Consider the following 25698-nt stretch of genomic DNA (forward strand, 5'->3'; position numbering starts at 1 on the left):
TCGGCTTCGGTGGCAAAAATATTAAGAACAAGCTAAGAACATTTTAGGGCTTTGCAGACTCTAAAACACCCGATTTCTGGCGATTTCTTAGGAAAATACATTATCGGCCCTTTTTACGCCGGCCCTTATTGGCGTTATTTTTGGGCTCGTGGCGTAATAAGGGCCGGTGTTAAAAGGGCCGACGTAATAAGGGCCAAAATTTTGCAATTTTTACCTAAAAGTGGCCATTTTTTCTCAATTTAAAGGATTTTAGGCATGATTAAAGGATGAAAACTATCCATTTTTTTACTCTATATCCAAAACTTCACGAAAATCAATGATTTTCAATGAAATTTTCAACAGTTTAATACTGAAAGATGAGATTCTAATGTAAATTTTAGTTAACACTTACGGTTTTGAAGCCTGAATAGCGATTTTTACAAACTTTGGCGTTATTTACGGCCCTAATTGGCGTAAGCCCAAAATTAGGTTGTGGCGGAATAAGGGCCGGCGTAAAAGGGGCCGGCGTTAAATTAGGGCCAGCGTAAAAAGGGGCGATAAGGTAGACAAAATTACTCACAAAATGGCTTAAAACTCAGAAAGTTAAGAACACTCAAGGGTTTTAAGAATTTTAGATTTTCTTATAAAAAGTAGGAGGATGTTGCTAGAGAGCTGCAAATTAAGAGGTGCTGTCTTGACAAACCTTTTTCTGTTTGATGGATTTACGCATGCGCTTTTCATTCTCGAGGTCGGTTTTATTTTTGCGTAAAGCTTCTTGTAAGAAAGTGTTTTCTTCACGTGTCATTAGCATCTCTTTCTATAATCAAAAATAAAATGTTTTCAAGAATAGTGAGAGGGTGATATTTTCTGAGGGATAGTATTGCTGGCTGATAATTGTTTTTGACCTACCTACCTAGGTCGGGCGCCAGTTTTTGAAGGTTTAAGTTTCAGACCCCTGTATCACAACCCCAATGGAACTTTTTTCCTCAATGAGGATAGAAATTCTTATTAAAATCCCAATGGGGATAGAAATTAATTTCTCCCAAGTTTAAAAAATCCAGTGGGGATGGTTTCGGAGTGCAAACATTGAATTTCGAGTGGGGATGAAATCAAAGTCAATTTTCCAGTGGGGTTGAAATTCCAGGGTATTTTCCCACCGGGTACGAAATTTTTTTGCCAAATTTTCCAGTGGGGTTTGTGTTCCAGCAGGTGTATGACACAGGGGTGTAGTTTCAAACAGTTTCAAATCTCTCACCTTTATAGCTTCATTTTCAGCAGACACCTTGCCCGTTTGTTGTTCAACCAATCTGAACAAAAGAATTCTTTTCATTAAAACTTACTTATAATTTGACTACTGTGCAATACAATGCTTTGGATATATCGTTGAATACTTCTAACTGGAGTAAAAAACATTTAGCGAGCACGTGAACAAAAATGACTTTTTGTTTTTTCCATTGTTTGAGAAACACATATGAAATATTTTAGTGGATCCAATTTTTAGCTGAATGTGTAAAGTTTTGATATGAGAGTTGGGACGAGATGGAGTTTTTACAAGCTCTTATTTTATTTGGTTGGTTGGTCGTTAACCAGTAATAAAACAATTTTATTACTTTTTCTAAAGAACACGTCATTTTTATTACTTCAATTGACCAATTATTAAAGTATCTTATAAAAACTCCATCTCATCTGGAAGAGTCTCCAAAATGGTTTTCTGAATTCCTTATTCGAGGGATTTAATCCCTTGAAGAGTGAATCATTCCGCATAGAGAAAGTTTTTGAAAGGGAAAGGGATGCAGTTTTAACTCACCTGAGCTTTTTGAGGTCTTCGTCGTAATCTTCCAATATTTTGTCTTTGTTTTTCAATCGTTCTTGGAGAGTTTTGATTCGATTCAAAATATTCTCCAAAGCCTGTATAAAAATGAGCACAACAAGAATTCATTGTTTGTAAGATACAACTTTTATGAGAAGAAGTTTTTGGCGGTTTGACCATATAGCGAGGGTTTTGAGATTAAGCGAATTAAGGCCTGGAAAAAGTATTAATGGCCAAAAAAACCAACGTAATAGGTAAAACCCCTTACCCAAAAAATGGGTAAAAATTTTAACGATTTTCAATAATCGAATTCGACAAAAATGAGTTTTTCAATCGGGTAGAGCTTGAACTCGAACAAAGAAAGAAAGAAACATAGGAATTTAAAAACTGACTGATCAAGGAGAAATCAAGAACACTGCTAGAGATTTCTTCTCACCTTTTCTCGATGTTTCATCAATTCTTTTCGTCCTTCTACATCGTTATAACACATTGGCGAGCCTCCCAAAATATGTTTGATTCCAAGTTCCGTGCTGATCGATTGTAACGTGTGCAAGAACTGAAACGGGTGAGGAGAACAACATCAAGAATAACAAAACCAAGGTTCACTTCCACCTTACTGGATCTAACAAAACAGCGAGATAAAATCCGCAAATGCTAAAAATGTTTGTTTGGGAAAAAGATTGACAAAAAAATTCGATATTTAATTATCCTATACTCACGAGTTCTTCATTCACACTGAGCGCTTGTTGTGTGTCTTGGTGAGTCATCTTTTCGATACCGTAATCATGGAACGCTGTGCGCAGAATATCACGTGATTTACAAACCTTCGGAGTGAAGAGAATATGGAAAATGATATGACTATTGGTTAGTTAACTTTCATCGATAAAGGGGAAGGAGGCAGTGAACGAAGGATCAAAAATAATTTTTGTAATACGAAGTGTAATTGGTTGGAGCTCGCAAGAACTCTCTCTAGATTTAAACTAGAAACCATTTTATAACAAAGTCTTGAGATTGTGGAATATATTTTGAAAGAGATTCAGCTACCTCATTGTAAAGGTCTTTGTCGGTGGTTTGACACCAGTTACCCGTCATCACCAATTGTTCTTTCAAATCCACATTCTCTTTCTTCAACACGTTCAATTCTTGTAACGCCATCTCCTCTAATGCACCTTCAATAAAAATGAGATAATGAAGAACGCTCTTTTCTAGGAAAATTTTCCCAAAGACAATCCACAGACAATACCCAGAGATCACTGGCGGATTTAAGACAATAGAGCAATTACATCGGAAACATGCGAAGGAGTGCAACAATAGTTAAAGACAATGAAATTACAATTACAAATCTCTTCCTCTGATAACTTCGACATGGTCTAAAAGCGCCTAGGGAGGGTATCAAGAGACCCCCTGCCCACCAGAAGTATAGGTCAAAATATGATGAAGAATAATCATAATATAGGTCAAAAGATTGAGAATACATATAACATAGGTATGATCCCACTGAGAGAAGTTTAAAAACCATGAGTTTCTGAGCTTTAAACCATAAAGCTTTAAATCCCCACGATCCCCACACATTATAAGCAAGAGATTTTAGATGGCTGAGGAAAATCCTCTCGACAGATGAAACCGAAACACTGAAACAGAAGTGTTCAATGGGACAGGGGATGAACAGTTCCATCGAACAGTTACATCACACAGTCAACTTTTAGTTTTTAAATTTCACGCTTTTTTGCATTCACTATTTTCTCAACTTTTGTTGTTACCAATTTAGATTCTGGGGTGTTCTTAGGACGCTGGGTTTCTTCAATTAAGGCTTAAAAAGGTCTTAAAATCAACGTTTATTCCCTGTTCTCGCAATTTTTAAAACTCGAGTTTCTTTTTGTTTGTTCTCATGTTTTGATCAAATTTTATTCTGATTCTCTTATAAAAACCGTGTAAGGTGTTTCATATCTTGGTCAAACACAAGAATATGAGAAAAAATAACATCGTAAAGTAAATGTTATGAATTTAATAAATCTGGGGTAGTATATTATTTTATTTCATGCAAACTAAGGAAGCTAATGTCTATTGGCGGAGGAAAGTTGGTTCATTGGCATGTAAGAAAAAAGTAGTCAATTTCCGTGTAAAATTACTACTACCTTCCATGACCTACCTTATGCAAAATGTAAAACTATGCAAAACAATGGCTTTTTTATTTCAGGGCCTACGCAGTCTTCCAAAATATCGACTCGGAAGTGGAAGCATGAATTTATAATGAAAGTTAATAAATACAAAGGAAAGAGTCATGTTTTATTAGGATTGAGTTGATTTGAGTAGGAGCTGTCAATCTTACCAAAACCTCACTGGAAACAAAATACACTAAACTCTCGCTTATTCAAACTTTTACTATTCGAATCTTTCTATAATTCGAACTTGTTTCCAGTCCCCGTCAAGGAGAAACCCTCTTAAATGAATTTCTATAATTCGAATCTCTGTAATTCGAACAAATAAGATTCCCTGTTCAAGTTCGAATTAGCGAAAGTCAACTGTATTGCAAAATGTGAAGAAGTTGAAACGATATGAATTAATAGGGTCAAGGAGAAACGGAAGGAATGTTTTGAAATTTCATCGGATATGAGAGTTTCCTACTAATGAGGAACATTAGATTGCTAATTAAGCTAATTCAATTGAAATCATTAAGGATCATTATGATTATTTTTAAAAAGTTTATAATTATCTGTGAGTCTGCATTTTTTTGATTCTTATTTTTTCGTGGAGAAACTGTAGCGTTTGGTATTAATAGAATAAATTATAGTGTGCATTACACAGTGTATCATAATATTTTACTTATTGGAGGAGGTTTGGCTGTTCATACATTGTTGTTGAAAATGGAATAATTGGAATAATTAGAACAGTGCTTTTTTAGGACAACATTGTTGAATTTGGAGAAAAATTGAATCTTTATTTCTCACCGTGAATAACGTTAAATTGCTTAAATAGGTTTTCGTTGGAAAACCTTTTAGTGAAGAAAAAGGTTATTGTAGGATTCATTTTTTTGATATTTTTAGCGTCATATTTTATTGTAGAATTGTTTTGATATTTTCCCTCCACACATGAAAAAAAAAGGGACAGTTTTTTTTGAAGTTGCTGATATAAAAGTATCAAAAATCAAATTTTTTAGGTCCAAATTCACAAGCTATCTTAAATGAAATTCTGTTTGCTAAGTTTAGTAGCCGAAGTGTGAAAAATTGAAAAATAGTTCTTTGACGTGGCTCTAACACCTAACGGAAGTCAGAACGAGAAAATTACCATAAAAAACTGGTTCAAATCGCATTGCAGTCCTCAAAGCTTGGTTGTCGTTCAAAATGCAAGATCTTTTGGAGATTAGGAAGAGGAAAATGATCTTTTCAGTTTTACCGTTGTATTTATATATAAATACCTAACAACTCGAACAGATACGGGGAGAAGGACTCATCGGAAGGAATAAGGAATAAATATAACGCTCGGAATCAGAATATTAAGTTATGACGTTTGGAAGTTTGGTTCAGTTGGTTATACTTAGACTGGATAATGCTTGGTCGCAAGATAGTCGTCCTAGATAGATTATGGCAGACAGTAAGAAATGAATAAACTACATTCGACTCTCATTAATTCGAAACTCGAAACTAAAATATTGGTCGCCTCATATAGAAAGTAGTTTAAATTACTTTCTGTAATTCGATTCTTTCTCTAATTCGAAGAAAGTGTTTTGTCCCTTTAAGATTGGATTAGAGAGAGCCAAAGGTATACTTTGATAAATAATATAGAAACAAGATTGTGAGAAGTGTGAAAATTCTATTGGAGTTGGTTCAAAGTGGCGTTCGAGTAGGAAATGTAATACTAGAATACATAGAAATGTATAAACTAGAGATTTCTGGGATATTATTTGAATCAAACTCAAACAAAGGAGATGTTGAAATCCTCCTAATTTTAGAAGCTAATTTGGGGCCAAAGTCTAAGGTTACATAAATATTAAATGAAAAAAAAATCGTTTGATATGAATTATGGCTTTGGGTCCAAATTGAGAGACGGGGCCTTAAAATGATCATTTTGATTCGTGTGTGAATTTTTCGGAAAGAAACTTTCACAATTTCAAAGATGTTGATTTCTGTTCAAACAGAGGCCTGTATTCACTCTTAAAGTACTTCCATATCTCACTAGTTCATAAAACGCCTCCAAAAGAGATGATCAATAATATTCTATTAATATGTGACCAGAGAAGAAAAAAGTGTAATTTTTAGACACGGAAGTAGGAAACGAACCAAATCATTTTGTTCAAAAAGAGATGAAAGAATGCAAGAACATCAATGTGCAAGATAAGATGGAACAAGCGTTCGGCGAGTGCGATACTCTCTTATGGATTTGAAAATTCAGTTTTGGAAAGGAAGGAGGAGAGGTAGTGCAAATAGGTTAGATTGTCACACACAAAATTCTATTATTGATTTGAATGAAGACCACCGAGTTTCTTTTAGAGTTTCCAGACAGACAGACAGTTAGTTTCTCACTCTCAATCAACCCAAATTTTTTTGATGGGAGTGCTTTTAAAAAGTGATATCCAAATGGTAACACTACTCAACAGCGCTGTAATATATCGAGAGTGCTAGGTATACTTTTCCTTGAATACTTGTGATGATGCAGCACCGTTTGACGTTAATTTTTAACACTGTAATGGCGTCTTTGTGGGTGGCAGATAAAGCTTAGTTTAGTTTAGTTAGGTAAAGGTCAGCGATGTAGACCCTGTTATAGGAGAGTTTCTTTAACGCGTGTTTTGTATCAGTACTTTAATCCGCCTCTTTGTGAAGTAAATGACGTTTAACACACTTGAGAGATAGCAGGGTAATGACGTCATACGGTTCAGCCTCAATTTAGCGAGTTCTCCTTTGGCAGAATTATCGTAATACTCGAAGCTTAGCAACGCCATGCAAACGGCGTAAGGCAACCAACAAATTGAATATATTAAGATCAGAGTTCCCGTAAGTTTGACCACTCGTTTTCGGTGCTGGAGTCTTGTAATGTTTACTTCTTGTTGCTGTGGCGATTGTTGTTTATAAAAATGGTAGACAGTCATTGTGAAGGAAATGACCAGTAAACACCAAGGAGCAAAATGGAATAACAGTGCACCAAAGAAAAGATAGGCTTTGTTTTGTTGTTTGGTCAGGACATTGTTGATGATACAATATTCATAACTTGTGACCGGTTCCATTCGAATCATGTTGGGAAATAAACAAATCAGCCCTGCTATCCATTGTATTCGTAAAGCCCATTGTAAAATGGTTGAACTAATTGGTGTTAGTGGTCGAGTGATGGCTAAGTGGCGGGTAATGGATAGCGTGCAAAGAATAAGAAGCCCCGAAACTGAAAAAGCGTAATGGAGGGACGATCCAGGTCCAAGACCACATAGTAGATAAGAAGTGATCCCGTGTTTTTGATCATTTGTTTTCACTTTGACCAATATTGAGACGACACCACCGATGAGTTGAGCAACGTTGGCAGCTGAGAAATGAGCTAACAGATAATTGAATGTGTTATGAGGTATTTTACGTCTGATGTAGAGATAAACAACCAGAAGGTTCATTGTGATTCCAAGTGTAATGATGGTAAATGCGATGACGTAATAGATCAGCCATGTTTTCGCATCGAAAATATCCGTCTTGTGTGAATTATGTGCCGTAGAATTCATGATTGAGGAGGGGATGAAGATTTGTGTGGCGTGTGGATTGTTTGAGTAAGAAGCTTGTTCAACTCCACCAGTAAAACAAATGAATCTACAGTAGAAAACATACAAGTGATAAAGTGTACTGATATTTTTATCTCCTCAACGAAACTAGTGGTGAAGAGTCTGAAAAGTTGTGAAAACCTCAGACAAAACGTACGAAGAAAAGATTGAGAGAGAGAGATTGTCCATTTATCTGTACAATAAAACAACAAATTGTAGCGATTATTCCTCGATTAAATATCGAGTTGGTTTGAACAATGAAATTTAGAGATGACTTTTAAGGGCTCTGACCATAGTGAATTTTTCATAATTGTCGTGTATAAAATGTCTTTTTCTGACTGATCTCACCAACATGGTGATGTAATTATTCCTGAATCTGAAAATTTAAAAATTGCATTGAAAATAATAAATAAAGAAGAAAATGAAGACATTTGATGACCTTATTTTCGGCGAAGAAAAAACATTTTGAATTTTTTTTGCACTAGATGGTATATCTTTAACCAAACTAACAATAGATTTTCGGAAAATTTCTGTAGAAACTTTTTTGTCTCAAAATTTTGAAAATAGTGGCTTTTGACAAATTTTTCATCCCAGTTTTTCGTACAAAAAAGTTTCGATATATCAATTTAGAAAATTTTTCCGAAATTTTTTAGATACCTCAATCTTTTGCAGACAATAAAAAAAAAATTGAAACAAAAAGGTGAATTACATATTAAAACTAAGCACTTTTTGTAAAGGAGGGTAATATAAAATTTATTGATCAATTTAAAGTCTATTCACGATAAGTGTGCACTCTTTTTTCTTTTACCTATAAACTTTTGAAGGAATTCTTCAATCTTTATAAATTTGGTATCGTTGGAGAGATATTTGTGAGTGGATCAATTTGAAATAAAAAAATCTTCAAAAGAAGTCTAAAAATGAAGATGAAAATGAAGAAGAAAAATATGAAGATCTTGCAGAAACGTGCTTTAACTTTCATTTTCACTGAAGTAAAACCTTGATTATCGAACGTCATCACTGTGAAAAATTTTACTAAAATATTTATTCAATACAAAGTTATGATACAAAGTTAATAAGTGATTGACCCCAAAAAACAGCAGAAAACAGCAGAAAACAGCGCTTTTAGACGTCAATTAGCTTATAACTTTGTTTGATATCTTTTGACTGAATGATTATTTTTGAGAAATTTTTTCACAGTGATGACGTAAGTAAGTAAATGAAAAAAGAGTGCACACTTATCGTGAATAGACTTTAGTAGTATAAGGGAAAAGTGAGGTCATCCGAAAAATCAGTTTTTAACTTTTCAATTCTTGGGTGGGTCTTGGGTGTGGTAAAAACACAAAAGAAAACAGTACCCAAACATCAAAAGCAATTAAAAAGGCTAAAAATGGCCAAGATTGTCCAACTGGGAGGGGTTACTTTTGATTCGAAAAAAAAAAAAAAAAATTAAAAATACAAATAAACATTTGATATAGAGTTGTGAATTTCCTTTGACACTTTAAAGCCTGGAATTAGTTTTCAAACACGGAGGCCAGTATACGTAGAAATCAAGAGAATATTCGTCAACCTTTATTTTATTTGTTATAGATACAATTATTACAAATAAAAACATAACAATATATTATCATGAATATCACTGGACAAAACGAAGGTCGGTCAAACTCAATCTCAAACGAGACGGATATTTTCGATGCGAAAACATGGCTGATCTATTACGTCATCGCATTTACCATCATTACACTTGGAATCGCGATGAACCTTCTGGTTGTTTATCTCTACATCAGACGTAAAATACCTCATAACACATTCAATTATCTGTTAGCTCATTTCTCAGCTGCCAACGTTGCTCAACTCATCGGTGGTGTCGTCTCAATATTGGTCAAAGTAAAAACAAATGATCAAAAACACGGGATCACTTCTTATCTACGATGTGGTCTTGGACCTGGATCTTCAATATTCATATCGTTCGCTGGTACCGGGTTAACTCTTCTATGTACCATCTCCTTAACTCGGTATAAAGCTATAACTCGACCTTTGAACCCGATAGATACGGGCAGATTAAAATGGTACGTATACGTACAATGGGTATTTTCTATAACCTGTACCACACCGAACATGTTCCGTATGAAACCGATGACCGGTTACAACTATTGCGTGTTAAACAAACATTTCAGCCGGACAGCTAATCAATATTACGTTTTATACGCCGCAGTGGCTTTCCATATTGTTCCTTGGATTATTCTTGTGACGTCATTCAAAATGACCGTCCACCATTTTTATAAAGGCAAAAAAGAAATGAAACGAGGTGCACACGTTGCTAAGCGACGCCACCGGAAGCGTGTTATACGGCTGACCGGTATTTTGATTATCATTCATTCATTATGTTGGACTCCCTACGCAATCTTTCTGACAATGCTGAGCTTCAAATATTACAATGATTCGCATGAAGGCGAACTGAGTAAATTGCGCTTGAACAGATTGACTGCTTTGGGATGTTACATGGCCAGTATCTTTAGCGTGACTTATTATTTTTATTCTTCAAAACGAAGTATTAAAAATTTGTTAAGAAGAGAACGAGGATCGATTTCCGGCTGAGAAATGTGAACGATCGAGAACTATTGGCCGATTGAAACTAACGAAATCGGATGATCCTCTGACAATGTGTATTATATTTTTTTATGAAGAAGAACTTTTTAAATGTATAATATTGTATAAAGTAAAGTGCTTTGTGTAAATTAATTACAATTCAGTTAAAGTTATGTTTAAGTTTAAAATATTAAAATACTGACTAAATAAGTATTATTGTAAATTTTATTGTACATTATATGATTTAAGTGTGATTAGTGTGGATCGAATACGTAGGAATGTCAAAACGGAGGGAGAAGTTCGCAAAAATATTTTGTACGTAAGAAAAGACATCTTAAGATATAAAACAAAGGTAATGAACGAGAACAAATTCCTTTAGTCCCGGAACTCAAAAAAAAGACTACCCAAAGAAAAACTTGTTTGACGGCATCAAAAGAAAATTGCGCGGGGTATTATCAATATTTTGACATTCCTCGTGAAACTGTGCGGTAAACATATTAGAGATATTTTGGTGTTGATTTATCTGGTTAAATGAAGTTTAGATTTCTTCGTCGATTCTATAAAAAAAGATAAAAATCTGTTATCCTATATGATAAGGATTTTAGCAGCCACGAAAGAGTATAAAATTCAGACTTGATATCACTGATCTCTAACTAAGTGACTAGATAGTGTATTCTATCTTGGTTGTTAAAAGCGGGATTCAAGTGTTTTGAATTTGAAATACACACACAGCATGCATGTACAAGGGACAAGGGAGTCTAACCCAAGTATCATCAAGCTGTTTGATGATTGAGGCAACCTTGAATCGGAGTTTAGATAGGCCTTTACTTAATTTCCCTTCTAGAAGATTTTACGACCGGGAGTATGCATTTCTTGAAAGTTACTTTTTTTGTCCTGATCTCTCTCTCTATTAGCCTCCCTTTTTTGAAAGTATTCCAATCCACCCAGGACCCTCATATTCCATCTTCTGGTTAATATATTTAGAAAACTTTTCCACCCACCCCACACCCCGCGTTTATTACATTATAGCAGCTCCAACAATTGGATGAATTAATTTTTTCTTACTTTGTGGTTTTTGGTAAGTTCCTTCTTTCAACGAACTACGCATGTCAGCAATGGCTTGTTTTTGACGTAGGATGACGTCATCATGTTTTTCTTCCAAACATCTTTCCGCGATCTTTTTTGTGTTTCGGTGAGCAGGACGCACCTGGATAAAGTAAAAGGGAGATAGAATCACAGTGACAAGAAGGACAAGAATGTTTTTCGGTGGAATGATGTTGAAATATTACAATTGACTCTCTCTCTTATTCGATCTTCAAGGGGGCAATAATTTTCTTCGAATTACAGAGAATATTTTATACTACTTTCTAGCTGAGAGGGGGAGACTTCGAATTAGAGAGGGTTGACTGTACACATAAGGTATATTATTGGTGCTAACAGTAATAGTAAGGGTTGGCTTCAAGGGCACCCTTTTTGTGATCACGTTTCCTGGTACTCTGCGTTACAAACAGCAGGATTGACAACCACCATCATTGTTTTCACTTTTGAGTATAAATTAAATTAAAGAAAACCACCCCTTACATCTATATGACTGAAGAAAACTCACCATGGCAACTTGTCTTTCATGGTTGTGTGTTTGTTCTTTCAATCCATCAGCTTGGAAAGCCAGCGTTTCATTTTTCACCTGTAACATTCTCTCTTGTTCTTTCAGTTTTTTCTGTTGTTCGTCCACCAGATTGGAAAGTTGAATGAGTTGTTTTCGCTGTTCCAAGTGTGCGAGTTCTTGTTTTGAAAGTTGCTCACGTAATTCCTCTGTTTTCATCTTTTCTTCTTCAGAAAGTTCACCTGATAAAAATGAAGTAAAATTTATACTGACTATGTCCTAAGACACAAAACCCATAGCCTATACTAGACGTTACGGCTTTTTTCTACGCAGTAACGTCTATTCCACTTTGCGACTTTTTCGAATGTTCAGAGCTCAGGTTTTCAGGTTCCAAACATTCGATTTTTTGACGTCACTTTAAACGTCCCTTTCAGTAGGGAAAATATCGAATTTGCGTCAAAGCACTTGAAAGGCTTCTATTTTTCAAAGTGGAACTCACTTAGAAACGGGATGAAAAATCCCGGTTTTTAGTGAGGTGCTCTCTAAAAAACCCAGGGAATGGTGTAAAAAAAACATAAAAGGAGAGGTAACCCGGCATTGAAAGAGACCATTGCATTGAAAGAGATCATAGCAGAAGAGATCTTGACAAACTAATCAAGCCTTGCTCTTACTAAGGGGTTGTTCATATGGAGACAGGCTGGTCCGGCTAGGTGAGGTGGGATATAGAACGTCACGTGATCTATTTTTAGCCACTTGATTCGTCAAAAACTGTGACGTAACGTTCGGAAATTCATCCCAACTCACCGCCTCTATATGAACAGCCCCTAAACGAAACCAATTCAAACTTCGCCGTTGAAGAAAAAGAATGAAACCTTTCATATCTGTCATTCTGATGCTCATCCCATTCATGTCCCTCTTCAGAGATTTGACCAAATCTTTTTGTTCTTCGCATTCTTTTTGTGACTCGTGGAATGAACGCCTGTGTTAAAACGAAACAAGTTGAACAGTTTGGAAACATTCTATTAGAAGTTGTACTATGTCTACAGATGTTTCGTCCTTTATAAACAAGACAATGAAGTAATAGACAGAAGAACCATAGGCAAAAAGGAAATCATAACGGATCCAGCAATTAGTATTCGAAAAGTTATACGGAAATGTTTTTCGCCCGCGCGCTTAAATCAAAATATTCTTTGAAATTGAAATCTTCTTTCTCGAGACCAAACCTGCAAACAACCACAACTTTACCTGTTGATCGATTTTTATAGAAGTAAAGCATACCTTAATATTCGAACTGAGCATTTCCGAAATTATTTTTATCCTTACTGTATATCACAGTGGAATATTCTGGCTGGTCGTATAAGAGATATGCCTTCAGTATCTACCTTCAAAAAAGCAATCTGTTGATCGAGTTTTATAGAAGTAAAGCCTACCTTAATGTTTTGTTTAAGTCTTTAAGTTCGTTGATTTCTTTCTTCAAGAAAGCATAACTCTTCTTTTCTTCGTCTTTCTTTAAGAGAAGCTCCTTCTTGTGTTCTAAGAGAAGAAATTGTTTTTTGCATAATCAAAAATGATGGCAGTAAAGGATTCATTAAAATCACCAAAATAGGTATGCAACAAAAAGATGAAAAAGTGAATTAGGATTTTTCGGAGTGAATTCATCCAGTGTTAAGTGCAGGTGTATTGACATTAAAAAACATTACATCGTGACTTTTATTTTCTTCAAGTTGGAAAGAAAGTCGCGAGAGTGCATACCTTTCAAGACATTCTTCATCTTCATGAATTTGAGATCGCTATCTTTCTTTTCTTTGTTGATTTCAAGAAGAGTGTTTTCTAATGATGATATCGTCATTGATTGAGTGTCCGACTTATCCTACAATAAAACAAGAACAATAGAAGAATGTTGACAGATTTGTTAGGCCATAAGCGCTTTAAACCAGGTTCAAATCCCTGCTCCTTTCTATGTTCGTTCTGTTCATTGATAGCCGAGCCGGCTGGGCGTAGACCTATCAAAAATAATTGAAAGAGTGTCTAAAAGTCCTTTACTTATCACTGGGCTATGCATTTACATATCGACTCTATAGAGCTCACTTAAGAACAGTTTTTTGCAAAATAATAGTCAGTACAACCACTATACTGCACAAAAAAAGGAGCTGTTTTTGTCTTTAGATAAGATGGGAATAAATGCAACAATGAGTCAACAATCCAACAAAGCACAAGATTTTATTCTCACTGACAACCGTGAAAATATCGATTACTACCAAACGATGATTACCTTAAGAAGGGAAATTTCAGCGTTTTGGAAATTTTCAATTTTCCTTTCCATGATTTGTTTTTGCAAATAAATTTCATCTTCTTTATCGTCCATCTTCTTCTTGTAGAGAGCCTGAAGGGAAGACAGAGAGATTGTTTAGAAAAACCACGTTCATATAGGAGAAAAATGTTCTTGAAGGTAAAACAGAGGAGAGAGAAATGTCCTTTATTCAGAATAGTATGGGGGATAGGCGAAACATATTAATGCTTTGGATCTTTTTAAAAAGGTGGTGAAACACAAACATCATTATAAGAAAACCTTCAGGAGCATCCTCATATCACATCGGTGCGTGGGTTAAGAGCCGAATAAGCATAAACCATTTCACTCACTTCCGTTTGTTTAGATTCTTCCAATTCACATTTCAATTTTTGTGTCTCCAATTGTCCTTCCAAAATCTCACTTTCTTGTTTTTCCATGCGCTGAAGCAAAAGTTAACAAAGATGAAATGGAGATAATCAAAAAATTTTTCCTTCTAGACCAAAACATTACAGTAGAATTCAGCAACTAGTTATGCATAGCTAGGAAAACAAAACTATAATTTCCAAGGAAATCTTAAGCAAATCAAACCTTTTTGAGCTGATGGATTTGATTGTTCTCATAATCTTGTGTTCTTAAAATATTCTTAAGCTCTTGTTCTTTGATTTTCAGTTCTAATGACAACCGATCGATTTCATCTTGACGTAATTTTTCGAATTTGTTTCGTTCGTGTTCTTTGATTTCTTCGATTTTCTCTTCCATCTTTTTCTTGTATTTTTCTTTGATTTTGTTCTTGATGTTTTTGTAGAGTTGTGAATGCTCGTCATCAGCTGAGTTGATCCTGAGGGAAAAAAACGGCGTTGTTGTGTAAATGGACATTTTCCTAGAGACTTTTATTGAAAATCCTTGCCCTAGAATGTTACAAGCCGTTCAGCTCGTCAAGTCAACAGTATTATTATAAAGGGAAACTCGACAAAAAGTCCTTACGATAAATAAAAAAGCTGAAATGAGGTGTTCAACAAAACGACAAAATTCTTAAGAGCGGATTTCTGTCTACAGATGTAAAATTAGAAACAACGATTTTACGCACTGATTTTCGAGGTCTTCAAGCTGCTTGAAGTTTTCTTTCAGCTTAATTTGAAGGCGATGTATGAGAGTGGTGGGATCTTCAGTATTGTTTCCATTGTTTTGAAACTTGACTGCTTCCAATGCATTCTCAATCTGTTGTTCCCAGTTCGATTCTTGCGAAAGCATGGAAATGACAAAACTCTGTAATCAGAAGTAAGATAGAGTAAATTTAAGAGTTTACACAATTTTGAAATTTAGAATTGATGAAATCCATTCAGCTCTGGGATCCAGAGGAAGTCGTGGATTAGAGATTGGGAAATACTAAATCAAGGATGTCATTAGGTGTAACAACAATTTTAAAATTTGATATCGGCTATCACTTAAAGTTTGATTCTTTAATTTTTTATCATTCATGTCCTGTCCCACCTTTATCCATTGTAGCTGTTCACAAGTTGATATTTCTTGAGCTCTTTGAACTTCTTGTCTCAAATGATGGCATGTCCTTCCATTACGTAATAACCTCGATTCGATGTCATACAAAAGATGACGTAATGATTCCAACTCATGGTCTGAAGGTATGATGCTTTCAACTTGCTCCTAAAGGTAAGAAAAATATTTTTCAATATCTATATCTATGATATGACCCCTCTCCCCATTGAGCAGTCTCCAACATCAGATTTAGGGTTAGGGTAAAGGTTTTAGCATCCAAAAAAATTTTAAATAAATTTCAATAACAATTTATTTGTTGTTTTATCCAAGCTACCCAAAAAGAGGGTCGGTTGGCAAAAAAATAAAAATAAAAGTAGAATTTCACCTATAAAATCTCCTAAAAAGGCAGCAAAAAGTACTACATCTTGACAAAAATGCGAAATATTAAATAAAAAGACATAAAAATGTCGACTTCATGGATAAAATGAAAAATTGAGCATAAAATTTCTCATAACCTTGGAAAAACTATCAAATTTTGAAAATTTGGCAGTCTGCAAAGCAATTATTATTCCGATTTTTGGAATTTTAGGGTCGGTAGGGCCCGTAAAGCAACTTATCAAATTATTCTCGCCTTCTGTTGCCTTACCTTCTCCCGAAGGATTTCTTCAAGGCGAAAACTACTCTTATCCAATTCATTTCTGATTTCTTTGATATAGTTCAAGACATCATTGTCATCCAAGACTCGATCGAAGGTGTAACCATGTTGTGAAAAAAGTTCAGCGACATGCTGGTGGAAAGTGTCATGCTAAAAGTGTAAGAGAAAATAGTCACAAGAGTGAAACTCAATTTTCTAGGTTACAAATATTGTCCTAACATTAAGGTTGATCAACTAATAAAAACTATTTCTGCAACCAAAGGCACCTGTAAAGACGTTTGAAATAATTTAATTAAAATGGTCACAATGTAGTCATCCTGACTAAATCCTGCTTGAGAATCAAGGGAAAAACATCCATGCCCCCCTTGTCGGAAAGTCTAGCTTTTCAAATGAATGCTACACGCTGGAAAGATTAAATTTAAGACGGACTACCTTTCTTTTTAGATTTTCGAACTGTATTCGATGATTCTGCTCTGTATTTTCCAATTGCAGGGACTTTGAGCGATAACGAGTATTTTCGTCCTCCAATAACTGCATCGACTTAAAAAAGAAATAAATTGAAATAAAGAGTATGTGAAATATTGAACTTACCAGAGGCCAAACAGATTTAACTCTTTAGCTTCAAGGATCTGTGTCCACCATTATAGTAATTTAGAAAATATAACTGAAGCATAGGAAATATAACACTTTACATTAATTAGACCTACTCTTTCTGAATTTGCAATTGATTTATTTGCATTTTCAATCTGCTCCTTCAAATTCAAGATGGTCAATTCCCGTTCTGATACTTTTTCATCTGCTTTCTTCATTCTCTGAAAATGAAATTAAATGTTTAAACTGACAATCATTTTTAATGAGTGTAAAAGATAAAATTTAACTTTTTATATTTTGAAAAATAGATCACACAAAAGAGATATTCGCCATCAGATATCTATCTAACTTGCTTAGAGGTGGATGATAATTCAAAATATCTGACAGTACTTTTTGTTTAGAGGTGGAAGATAAAATATACAAAAATACACAAGAAGTCTTACGTAGCGTATGCTTGATAGTTCTTCATCCTTTTTCTTTAAATCTTTTTTTGCTTGATCACTAAGTGTTTGCCGTTGAATCTGAAACATAAACAAATTAAGAAACGACGTAATCCTGCTGTTGTGGTTAACCTCATTGGAACTAATTTTCACAGGAATTAATTATAGCGTTTTTTGAACCCGTGAAATACAATTTTTTCCAATTTTATCGTAAAATTTGAAAAGTCCCTAGGAAAATGAAAAAAATAGTTCAAAAAAGGAGAAAACCGCAAGAATCAAAACCTGCAAAATGCAATTTTTCAGATTTTTTACGGTGAATATTTATTAGCTCCCGCAAAAATTAGTTCCAATAAGGTAACTGCATTTTACAGTAAGAAGGTATCTTGTTAGACTAATTAGACCAAACCAAAGAACATTATATATACCATCTTTGAAGTTTCAAAATAATTGGAATCTCTGGATATCCACTGACTAATTGATTGTCTGGCCTGGTTTACACAAACAAGAATGCTTTGGTAAAGATACTTTGCTTGTGTGTTACGTACCTTAGCAGTAAGCGAGGAGATATCCATGTCTTTATTCCGACATTCCACTCTGTATTTTTCAGTCTCTGTTTTAGACTTCCGTAGAAGCAGATCTTTTGCTGAAATTTCTTTTTGAAGAGTGGTTATTATATTTGAAAGTTTACTTTTCTCCTTTCCTGCTTTTTCCATTTCCAGCTGCATAGAAGATATGTTTTGATCGTGACGAGTCAAAAGAGTTTGTAGCTCTGCAATTTTGTTTGTTTGCGAAACACTGCCATCAAAACGGACACTTTTCAGTTTTCTATTTTCAGCTTGAAGATGGTCAATTTCATCATTTTTCATTGTTATTTGGTTTTGTAAGATGGATAACCTTCTTGAAGTATCATCAACGATTGTTGATTTTTCACTCTCCAAACCAGAGAGTTGCTTTTTTAAGTTTATGACAACACTTTCCTGAAAAGTATCTCTATCTCGCTGTACCATCTCAAGTCTTGAGATCTCACCAGTCATCTGAGTCACCTGCTCTTCCTAAAATTAAAATAAGGATAATTCTTACTATAAAACCATTCCGGTACGTAATGGCAATCACAGAATCAGGGCTATTATAGAAAACAGAGAATGTATCAAAAATCTAAATTTGAAAAATTTACTATTAGTAGGGGGCCAACCTTCATGATCTGTAGCATCTTTGTTGGGACGCAACTGCATGTGATTAGTTCGAGAGTAGATAGGATTTTGAAATTTTTTGAGAGGGGGGCCCAGGAATTAGGCCTGACAAAAGTTTTTATGGCCAAAAAACTGAATCAAATAAAAATGATCGATACCGTCGAATAGAGCAGGAAATTTTGAGCAAAAAAGTTTATATTTACAACAAATCTTGTACCCATGTTTATAAAGAAATACAGGCTTTTGAAGTTCAAAATTCTGTCAGTTAGAGTAAGATTGGCATCAAATTTTGTCTGAAATGTAACAAACTCCACAGGATTTCGAACTTTAAATTATCATATCTTTTTGTGTGTTTGAGTATAAGACTTGTTGTAGAATAATTTTTTTGCTCAGAATTTCATTCTCCATTCGATGAATACAACTTGTTGAATCCAACTTTTACAAATTGTTGATTTGTTACTCATTTTGGGGGTTAGGAATTTTGCCTAAACATCAGTTTTTGGACCATAAAAACTTTTGCCAGGCCTAATCAGTCTGCCTACCCCCTCTCAATAAAGTTTCAAGATCCTATCTAATTTCGAACCAATCACATGCAGTTGAGTCCCACGAAAGATACTACAAATCATTATTGGACCCCAGCAGCTATGCACCTTAATTTTTGCGCGCCTTTTATTTTCAAGCCCTTTAATTTTCGCGCCGTTAATTTTCACCCCTATTATTATCAATTTTCGCGCATCATAAAATTTGTTTCTCTTTACATATTTTACATATTTTTTTCTGGCCGTTTTCTAGTCAAATCATAAAAAGTCTCCAAAAGACAGACACTCTAATTAGCGGACACTAATCTGTTTCCCCAATGGTGTCAGCTAATTAGAGGCTCCACTGTACTATGAATAACATATCTTTATCAAAAATCATGATTAATTGCGAGACACAAGTTATATTGCTTCTTTCATGACTTTCTTGAGTGTCTTGTTTAAAAGTATATCATTTAAAATACAATTTAAAACTATATGCTAATTTGCACACCTTTTAATTTTTGCGCGGCCTAGTGCACGAAAATAGGCCTTTTTCGCGCACCCTTTAATTTCTGCGCAGTGGTAAAAAAAGTAAGGGCATGCAAAAATTAAGAGCATTAAGGCATATGTTACTAAATACAATAATGACCAGTTAGTGACGGCTATTCTGAGAAATATTGCCCGAGGTCAAGTAATGGTCAAGTAAGGTTGCGCTGATTGAGGGCAATATTTCACAGAACAGCCCGAAAAAGTAATCATGTTCCTTGAAAAAACTGACGTGCAGTGAAGGCCCATCATCATGCAGAAAGAACAAATTGCATTGCAAAAAAAGCCATATATAGCAGGCTTCGAGAAAATAACCAGTTAACAATAACATAGAAAGAAGCAAATACAAAGAGTGTTTACCAAATTGAGAACTTGATCTGAAGGTTTTGATGCTACAATAAAGAAAATACATACGCATTAATAAAACAGTGAAAAAGGACAATTTGAGATAGAAATTTAGTTCAACATTTCTTTCTCAGGAAAAACGTAACCTTTTCAAAGTAGAGACCCTTTTCATACTAAAGTCAAACAAATTCAGCACTACTTTGAACTATTAAAAAACTTACTAGTAGAGAAATCCTTGGTTAAAGCCCCAGACAGTGGCCTTGTTTGGAGAAAAACACCATTCGAGGGATTTGCACTAACTGGTCGTTGTCTAACAGTCGGTGGATGTGGAACACTTTGACGTCCAAAACTTTGTTGATATGGGTTAGATGTTGGGATGGTGCTTGCAGTAGTTGTTGAATGAAATGGAAGGTAGGGAAAGTTGACAGCTCCATCTTCCCATACATGTTGCCGAACAACAGAAGGATTGGTTTGAATTTCTGTGAGGATTTCAAATCTTGGTCCACCTAAGAAAATATATTTTTACAACATGGTATTACCAAGAGAAAGGATGTTCTTAAAAAATCATTTCCATAAGTTTATTTGAAAAGTTAACGTAAATTACCTTGAACTTTGAATCTAAAACAAATTATAAATTCTAAAATGGTAGATTGAAGAAGATCGAATTTGAAAGAAGGTTAAAAATCAAAATTCTTATGATCTGATCTAATAGTTGTCTTACCATGCCCAAATCTGATGATATCACCATGGTTAAGTTTGACCTTGCTATTTTGAACCCTACACTCATTCACATATGTCCCATGGAAAGTATTCAAGTCTTCAATGAAAAAGCAATGGTATTGATGATCATATTCAAGTACTGCTTGGCGTAACTCAACTTGAGGACTCTGAAAAAGAAATTAATCCTTAGCTCATCTAAGGACAATGGAATAAAGTCTTCTCAACTCTTCATAAATCAGCCTGGAATTACATTGCCATCTCATAAAAAATTTGTTTTCTTTGAATTACATAACTTTACTGTCTATAATACTGCCCTTTCTTTTATATAGCATTGAAGTTGGATCAGATTCAGATTGAGCCAGCAAGGGAAAGTTGACAGCCCCATCTTCCCATAGATGTTGCTGAACAACAGAAGGATTGGTTTTAATTTCTGTGAGGGTTTCAAATTTTGGTCCAGCTGGTGTGGCAGAATTCTTTGAAGCTTTTGTTTAAGGGCAATTCAGACCCATTTGCAAAATCTTCCCACTGTTTGCTTTCTCTCCAAGCAAAAAGTTTCCTATTGAGCAGCCTTAGCCTACCTCATCACCTGTTAGCAGCTATGTGGTCTAATGAATATTGCTCTGGACTTCCAAGTGAAAGTCGGAGGTTTAAATCTCCGTCTCCAGCTTCTGTTTGTTGAAACTCAGACTTTGATGGATCAGATAAAAATTACAGAGTGGGTGCTTAATTGTAATTGTGTTGAGAGGTCAGTGGTTATGACACCAACTATCTGTCTATATGTATTCTTAAGAATGAGCAGGAAGTAAAATCACTTGTGGTTATGATTTTGGCTTTGAAAAAAAAACACGATTTTGAATTTAGATTGGCTTCCCTTTTGTTTCTATAAAGTCATAAAGAGTTTTTTAAACACGGAGTGTCTCTTCTACAGAGTGTCAGAAATAAAAAATTTCAAAGTCTTGAAAAATTTGATCCAGCCAGCGTTTAAACCCTTCATTTGACTATTGCTACTAGAAAATTGAACTTTAAAGGCTATATTATATCGAGCTGAAAATCTTCATACTAAGCAAAATCCGAACTAAAATCAAGCCAATCATCCAAATGTGTTAGACTTAAGGCAACGCAATCCAGTTAAATGCTTTTTAAATAAAGAAAAAATATTTGGATGGCTTTGCAAGGCATTTTTGCTACAATTCAGGACTGTTTTTGTTGATATTACAATACCGAAAAATAGAGACAAATTTATTTTCCTGAAACAGCACAAAACTTTGAGTATCGGAAATTAAATTTGTCTCTATTCTTGACTGATGACTGATATACCACTCTACTGATGGTATAGAGCAATTTCTTGAATCGCAAGTCAGATTTGCAAATAATTTGCTCCTCATTGTTGAGCACTCTTCACTTAAAATTCAAAATAAAGGCCAGGCCCATTTGATTGTTTGGTTTGTGACCTAGAAGCTTTGAAAAATGGGTCGGTCAGTAGGTAGCTAAAATTGGAACATTTTTTTCATTTTCCCACCAAAAACCTCAATTTTTGAAATTTTTCAAGCAATCACGCAATCCTGAATCCAACCGCGATATAAAAAAATAGCCTAAGGCACGGATTCACAAAGGCACAGGCTGCGATTGCAAAATTACTTCTATTTGGAGATAAGGCGTTGGATGCGTGTGCTTAAAAAAATACAGCTGTGACTCTCTGCTTTTAGGTGCTTAATATTTGTTTTTAAGTACGGGTTACAGTGGGACATTTTCTGTGCGCAAAGTGGATGTTGTTTATAGAATAATCAAAGCAGTCAGTTAAGAGGCCCCCCCAGCGGTTTGCGTGATGGCGTGATTAGAGATTTTTTTTGGCGTGATGGCGTGATCAAGAATTTGGCGTGATGTGTGATAGGCAGTTACATCAATATGCCCTCTTACCTGTCTTTAAAAATATAGATAAAAGTAATCACGGAAACTGATGCGAAAAAAAAAACATATGTGTGAGAACAGAGTAATCAAACTCGTTAAAAAAAGTACCATTAGAAGTCATAAAAAATCAACCTGAATAAATGCAATCGAAATTCCAGAGAACTTCATAACTCCCCAAACAACATTACATTACTATGTCAAAACTCCCATCACATAAATTTTACAATTATGTCAGAGTAGACTACGCTCGCCACCGAAGAGGTTTATTTGGAAAGGGTAATTATATTCTATTGTGCGCTTCTTTTTTAAAGGTTCGCCGGGTTGGAAAAGTATGAATTTCTTTGTACATATTTTACCTACCCCAAATATTTAGGAGGCTGAGTTTTAAACAAATCGTCAAGTTGATAAATAAACGAACGATAAATGTATCAAGGTCTGTTTTATTTACCCCCTGGTGACTTAACAAAAGAGACTTAACTCGATGTTACAATCCAATTATTGAAAGTTTGTCTCGGCCTTTTTATAGTGAGCGAGACATACGTTCTCTGATTACGCAATTTTCATATTGACATTTTCGAGGCATTTTGATGTAACTGATAGGGCAAAAATTTGAGGCGTGATGCGTGATTTGGGCTATTTTTCGCTATTTTTTACGTGATGACAAATTTTAGCGATTTTTGTGATGCGCGATGGAGAAAATTTTTTTGCGTGATGGCGTGATTAGGGGTGCTGCTGGGGGGGGGGCCTCAGTTAAAAAAGAACCGCAGAGATAGTATATCATGTGAACAGGAGATAAATTTTTTTTGATTTTCCCGACTCAAAGTGAAACACTTTTTCTCAAAAAATTTAAAGTCGGTTGGAGGACATGAACCAAACTATCAATTGGGCCTGGCCAAGATACAATTTGACAATTTGACTATCCTTTGACATTAGGAATGTCATTTTTGTAATTTTTTAAAATCTGACTGAAAATTGCCTGAAACGGCACAAAACTCTCAGTATCGGAAAATAAATTTGTCTCTATTCTTCTTGACTGATATACCGCTCTACCGATGGTATAGAGCACTTTCTTAAATCGCAGTCAGTCAGATTTGCAAATAATTCGCTCCTCATTGTCGAGCACTCTTCACTTAAAATTCAATGGAGAAGATACAAATTGACTATTCTTACAAAAACATACTGATTCTATCCGAACGTAATTTCAAACTTTAATTGATCGAGAAAACATCATACTGTATGAAGATTGACATTGCGAATGTTGTTTCTGTAATCTCTTTACTGATAAACTCAATTATATGTAAATTTCAAAGGAATACTTACAATTATATTAATGTCACAATTTTCCTTCCCAATTTTTGTAACTGTTTGACTGATTTCAAAATTAACATCGTCTTCGATTGATCTTAATATACCCTTCATTCTGTTTCTCGGTGATTTTCTTCCACGAAGAGTTTCAACCTGTAATGCAGTATTTGTTTCATCATCTTCGATCCTCAACCCGTATCCCATTCCTCAAAGCTCTTTTTACTTTCACAAACCAAAATAATTATTGATAAAATCAAAATAGGATGGTTTATTCCCAATATTATAATTTCTCTAGCATACACAAAATAAAATGATCCTTTCTAAAAAGTCTGTGTGTATATCAAGTGTTGCTTAGAAACATCACTTTCACTTTATCAATACTTTATCTCATCTCAGTAACACATTCATAAATTATGAAAATCTGAAACATTCATTTTTTTGTGTTTGAGTTTTCGTTTTGATAGATAAAAATAAATAATTCAAAAGCAATATCAGTAAAGTATGACATACCTAAACTACACAATAAATTCCTTTTGAAAACCATACCTTCTAGAGGACAATATTTCAAAAGATCTTTTGAAGGGTGAACTTCAAAAAAAATCCTTGATAGGTATTTTGATGTCCCTCCAGTGTCAGGAAATCGAATAACTTTCTCTACCATTTTAAAAACTTGTTTATTTAGAATAGTCTTGCTTGCTCAACTTTTTTTATTTGGTTAAAAAGTCTTTTCCATGCTAAGCGAGACAATAAAAAGTCCGGGACTGCTGGCTTTTACATGACTACCAGTAAACAAATGAATGTTTTGAGATTAAAAGTTTATCAAAAAAATAACTTATACTATCAAACATATAAAATCATTTTAATGTCTTCAAAACTTATATATTTTCATCAACTGATAAAAAGTGAAAAAAAAAACACAAAACATTTGAAGTTCCTAAGTCCTGACTTTACACATAAAAGTCTTAAAGACTGGATCGAGCGAATTTCATTTTTGAGCGCGAAATTAAAAATAAACATGCGAGCACGTGGTATCTCCAAAAGAGTATCAACCGCTTTTCTCCAAATCCAAACAGTAGGTGTTTAGTTTTGCTCTGTCAGTCTGTTATAATTTTTGACTTAGGTTGAGTACCAACAAATTTACAACTTCTAAAGTTTTCATCATTTTTCTGCAAATATCATCCAAGGAACATTTTAATCCAAATCTGCCTCAAAAGTACGTATATGGACACTTAACTTCTCTTAAAATTTTGTATATATTGAAGACAAACCATTAGTTCTTTCTTCAAGCAATGGATAACTTTTGTAGCCCCCAAACAACATACATATTGCATGCCTAAATCTGAAAGCTGTAAACTTTGCAAGCCAGCTGGCTAGAATTAACCGGAGATCAGATTGTGATTGTTTTCTGCCCACCACGGTGAAGCTCTAAAGGAATGGGTGAAAACATAGACAGTCAGGCACATCCTGGCAAATGAGCGGGGTGAGCATTTGCATGGGGTATTCGTCACCCAGTGTAAATGAGATAGGACGTCTCAGGCTAAAAGCGTGAAAATGAATAAAAATGAACTTCGAACTGAAAAAGGGAAAAAAGTAAGAAAACTGGGAACTTTATTTTTTCGTTAAAAGTTTCTTCAATCTTCGAAGACAAAATTGACCCATGGAATAAAAATTTCATCTATGCAGTTCTTTGAAATGAAGCAAAATATTTCCATATCGTTTCAATTACACTGGGTATTCGGCGCTATTACGTCACTTTCGTTTTCAACCCCGTTCATTTGCCAATGGTCGCAAGTGAAAAATACCCCGTTCATTTGCCAGGATGTGCCTGGCTGATAGACGAATATACAACCTCGATTTCAGAAGGACTGCGCTTGTCTGTTTGTTGTTTTAAAGGATTGGAATGACAACTTAATCGCGTGACCCAGTTTGAATTTGTTTACATTTGGTTTGAATTTCGTGCCAAAAAGCCGTTGATAAGGTTAGCCAA

The 25698-nt window shown here is 34.7% G+C and overlaps 1 protein-coding gene across 4 annotated transcripts; it reads right to left on the reverse strand.

Annotated features, from left to right (window-relative positions):
- Positions 1 to 643: 643 nt before the first annotated feature.
- On the reverse strand, positions 644 to 24373 carry LOC136823454 (forkhead-associated domain-containing protein 1-like). Of its 4 annotated transcripts, none has more exons than XM_067079646.1 (26): positions 24258 to 24373; positions 23727 to 23864; positions 20500 to 20665; positions 20000 to 20284; positions 19794 to 19825; positions 17725 to 18231; positions 17183 to 17260; positions 16856 to 16960; positions 16581 to 16688; positions 16140 to 16298; positions 15491 to 15661; positions 15087 to 15265; positions 14588 to 14837; positions 14350 to 14439; positions 13982 to 14092; positions 13462 to 13579; positions 13140 to 13242; positions 12582 to 12688; positions 11713 to 11951; positions 11172 to 11313; positions 2834 to 2958; positions 2509 to 2613; positions 2226 to 2345; positions 1787 to 1887; positions 1235 to 1286; positions 644 to 796 (listed from the first exon to the last, which is right to left on the reverse strand). In XM_067079646.1, exons 2-26 carry the CDS (start codon positions 23823 to 23825, stop codon positions 659 to 661), a joined length of 3690 nt encoding a protein of 1229 aa, XP_066935747.1. In that variant the 5' UTR covers positions 23826 to 23864; positions 24258 to 24373; the 3' UTR covers positions 644 to 658. The 4 variants fall into 4 exon arrangements, with proteins under 4 accessions (XP_066935747.1, XP_066935746.1, XP_066935745.1 ...); XM_067079645.1 differs by having other exon boundaries at positions 24222 to 24373; XM_067079644.1 differs by lacking the exon at positions 24258 to 24373 and having other exon boundaries at positions 23727 to 24057.
- Positions 24374 to 25698: the final 1325 nt, after the last annotated feature.

The sequence above is a fragment of the Clytia hemisphaerica genome, unplaced genomic scaffold, assembly GCF_902728285.1.
Source record: "Clytia hemisphaerica strain Z4C2 unplaced genomic scaffold, Clytia hemisphaerica genome assembly, whole genome shotgun sequence".
Taxonomy (NCBI): domain Eukaryota; kingdom Metazoa; phylum Cnidaria; class Hydrozoa; order Leptothecata; family Clytiidae; genus Clytia; species Clytia hemisphaerica.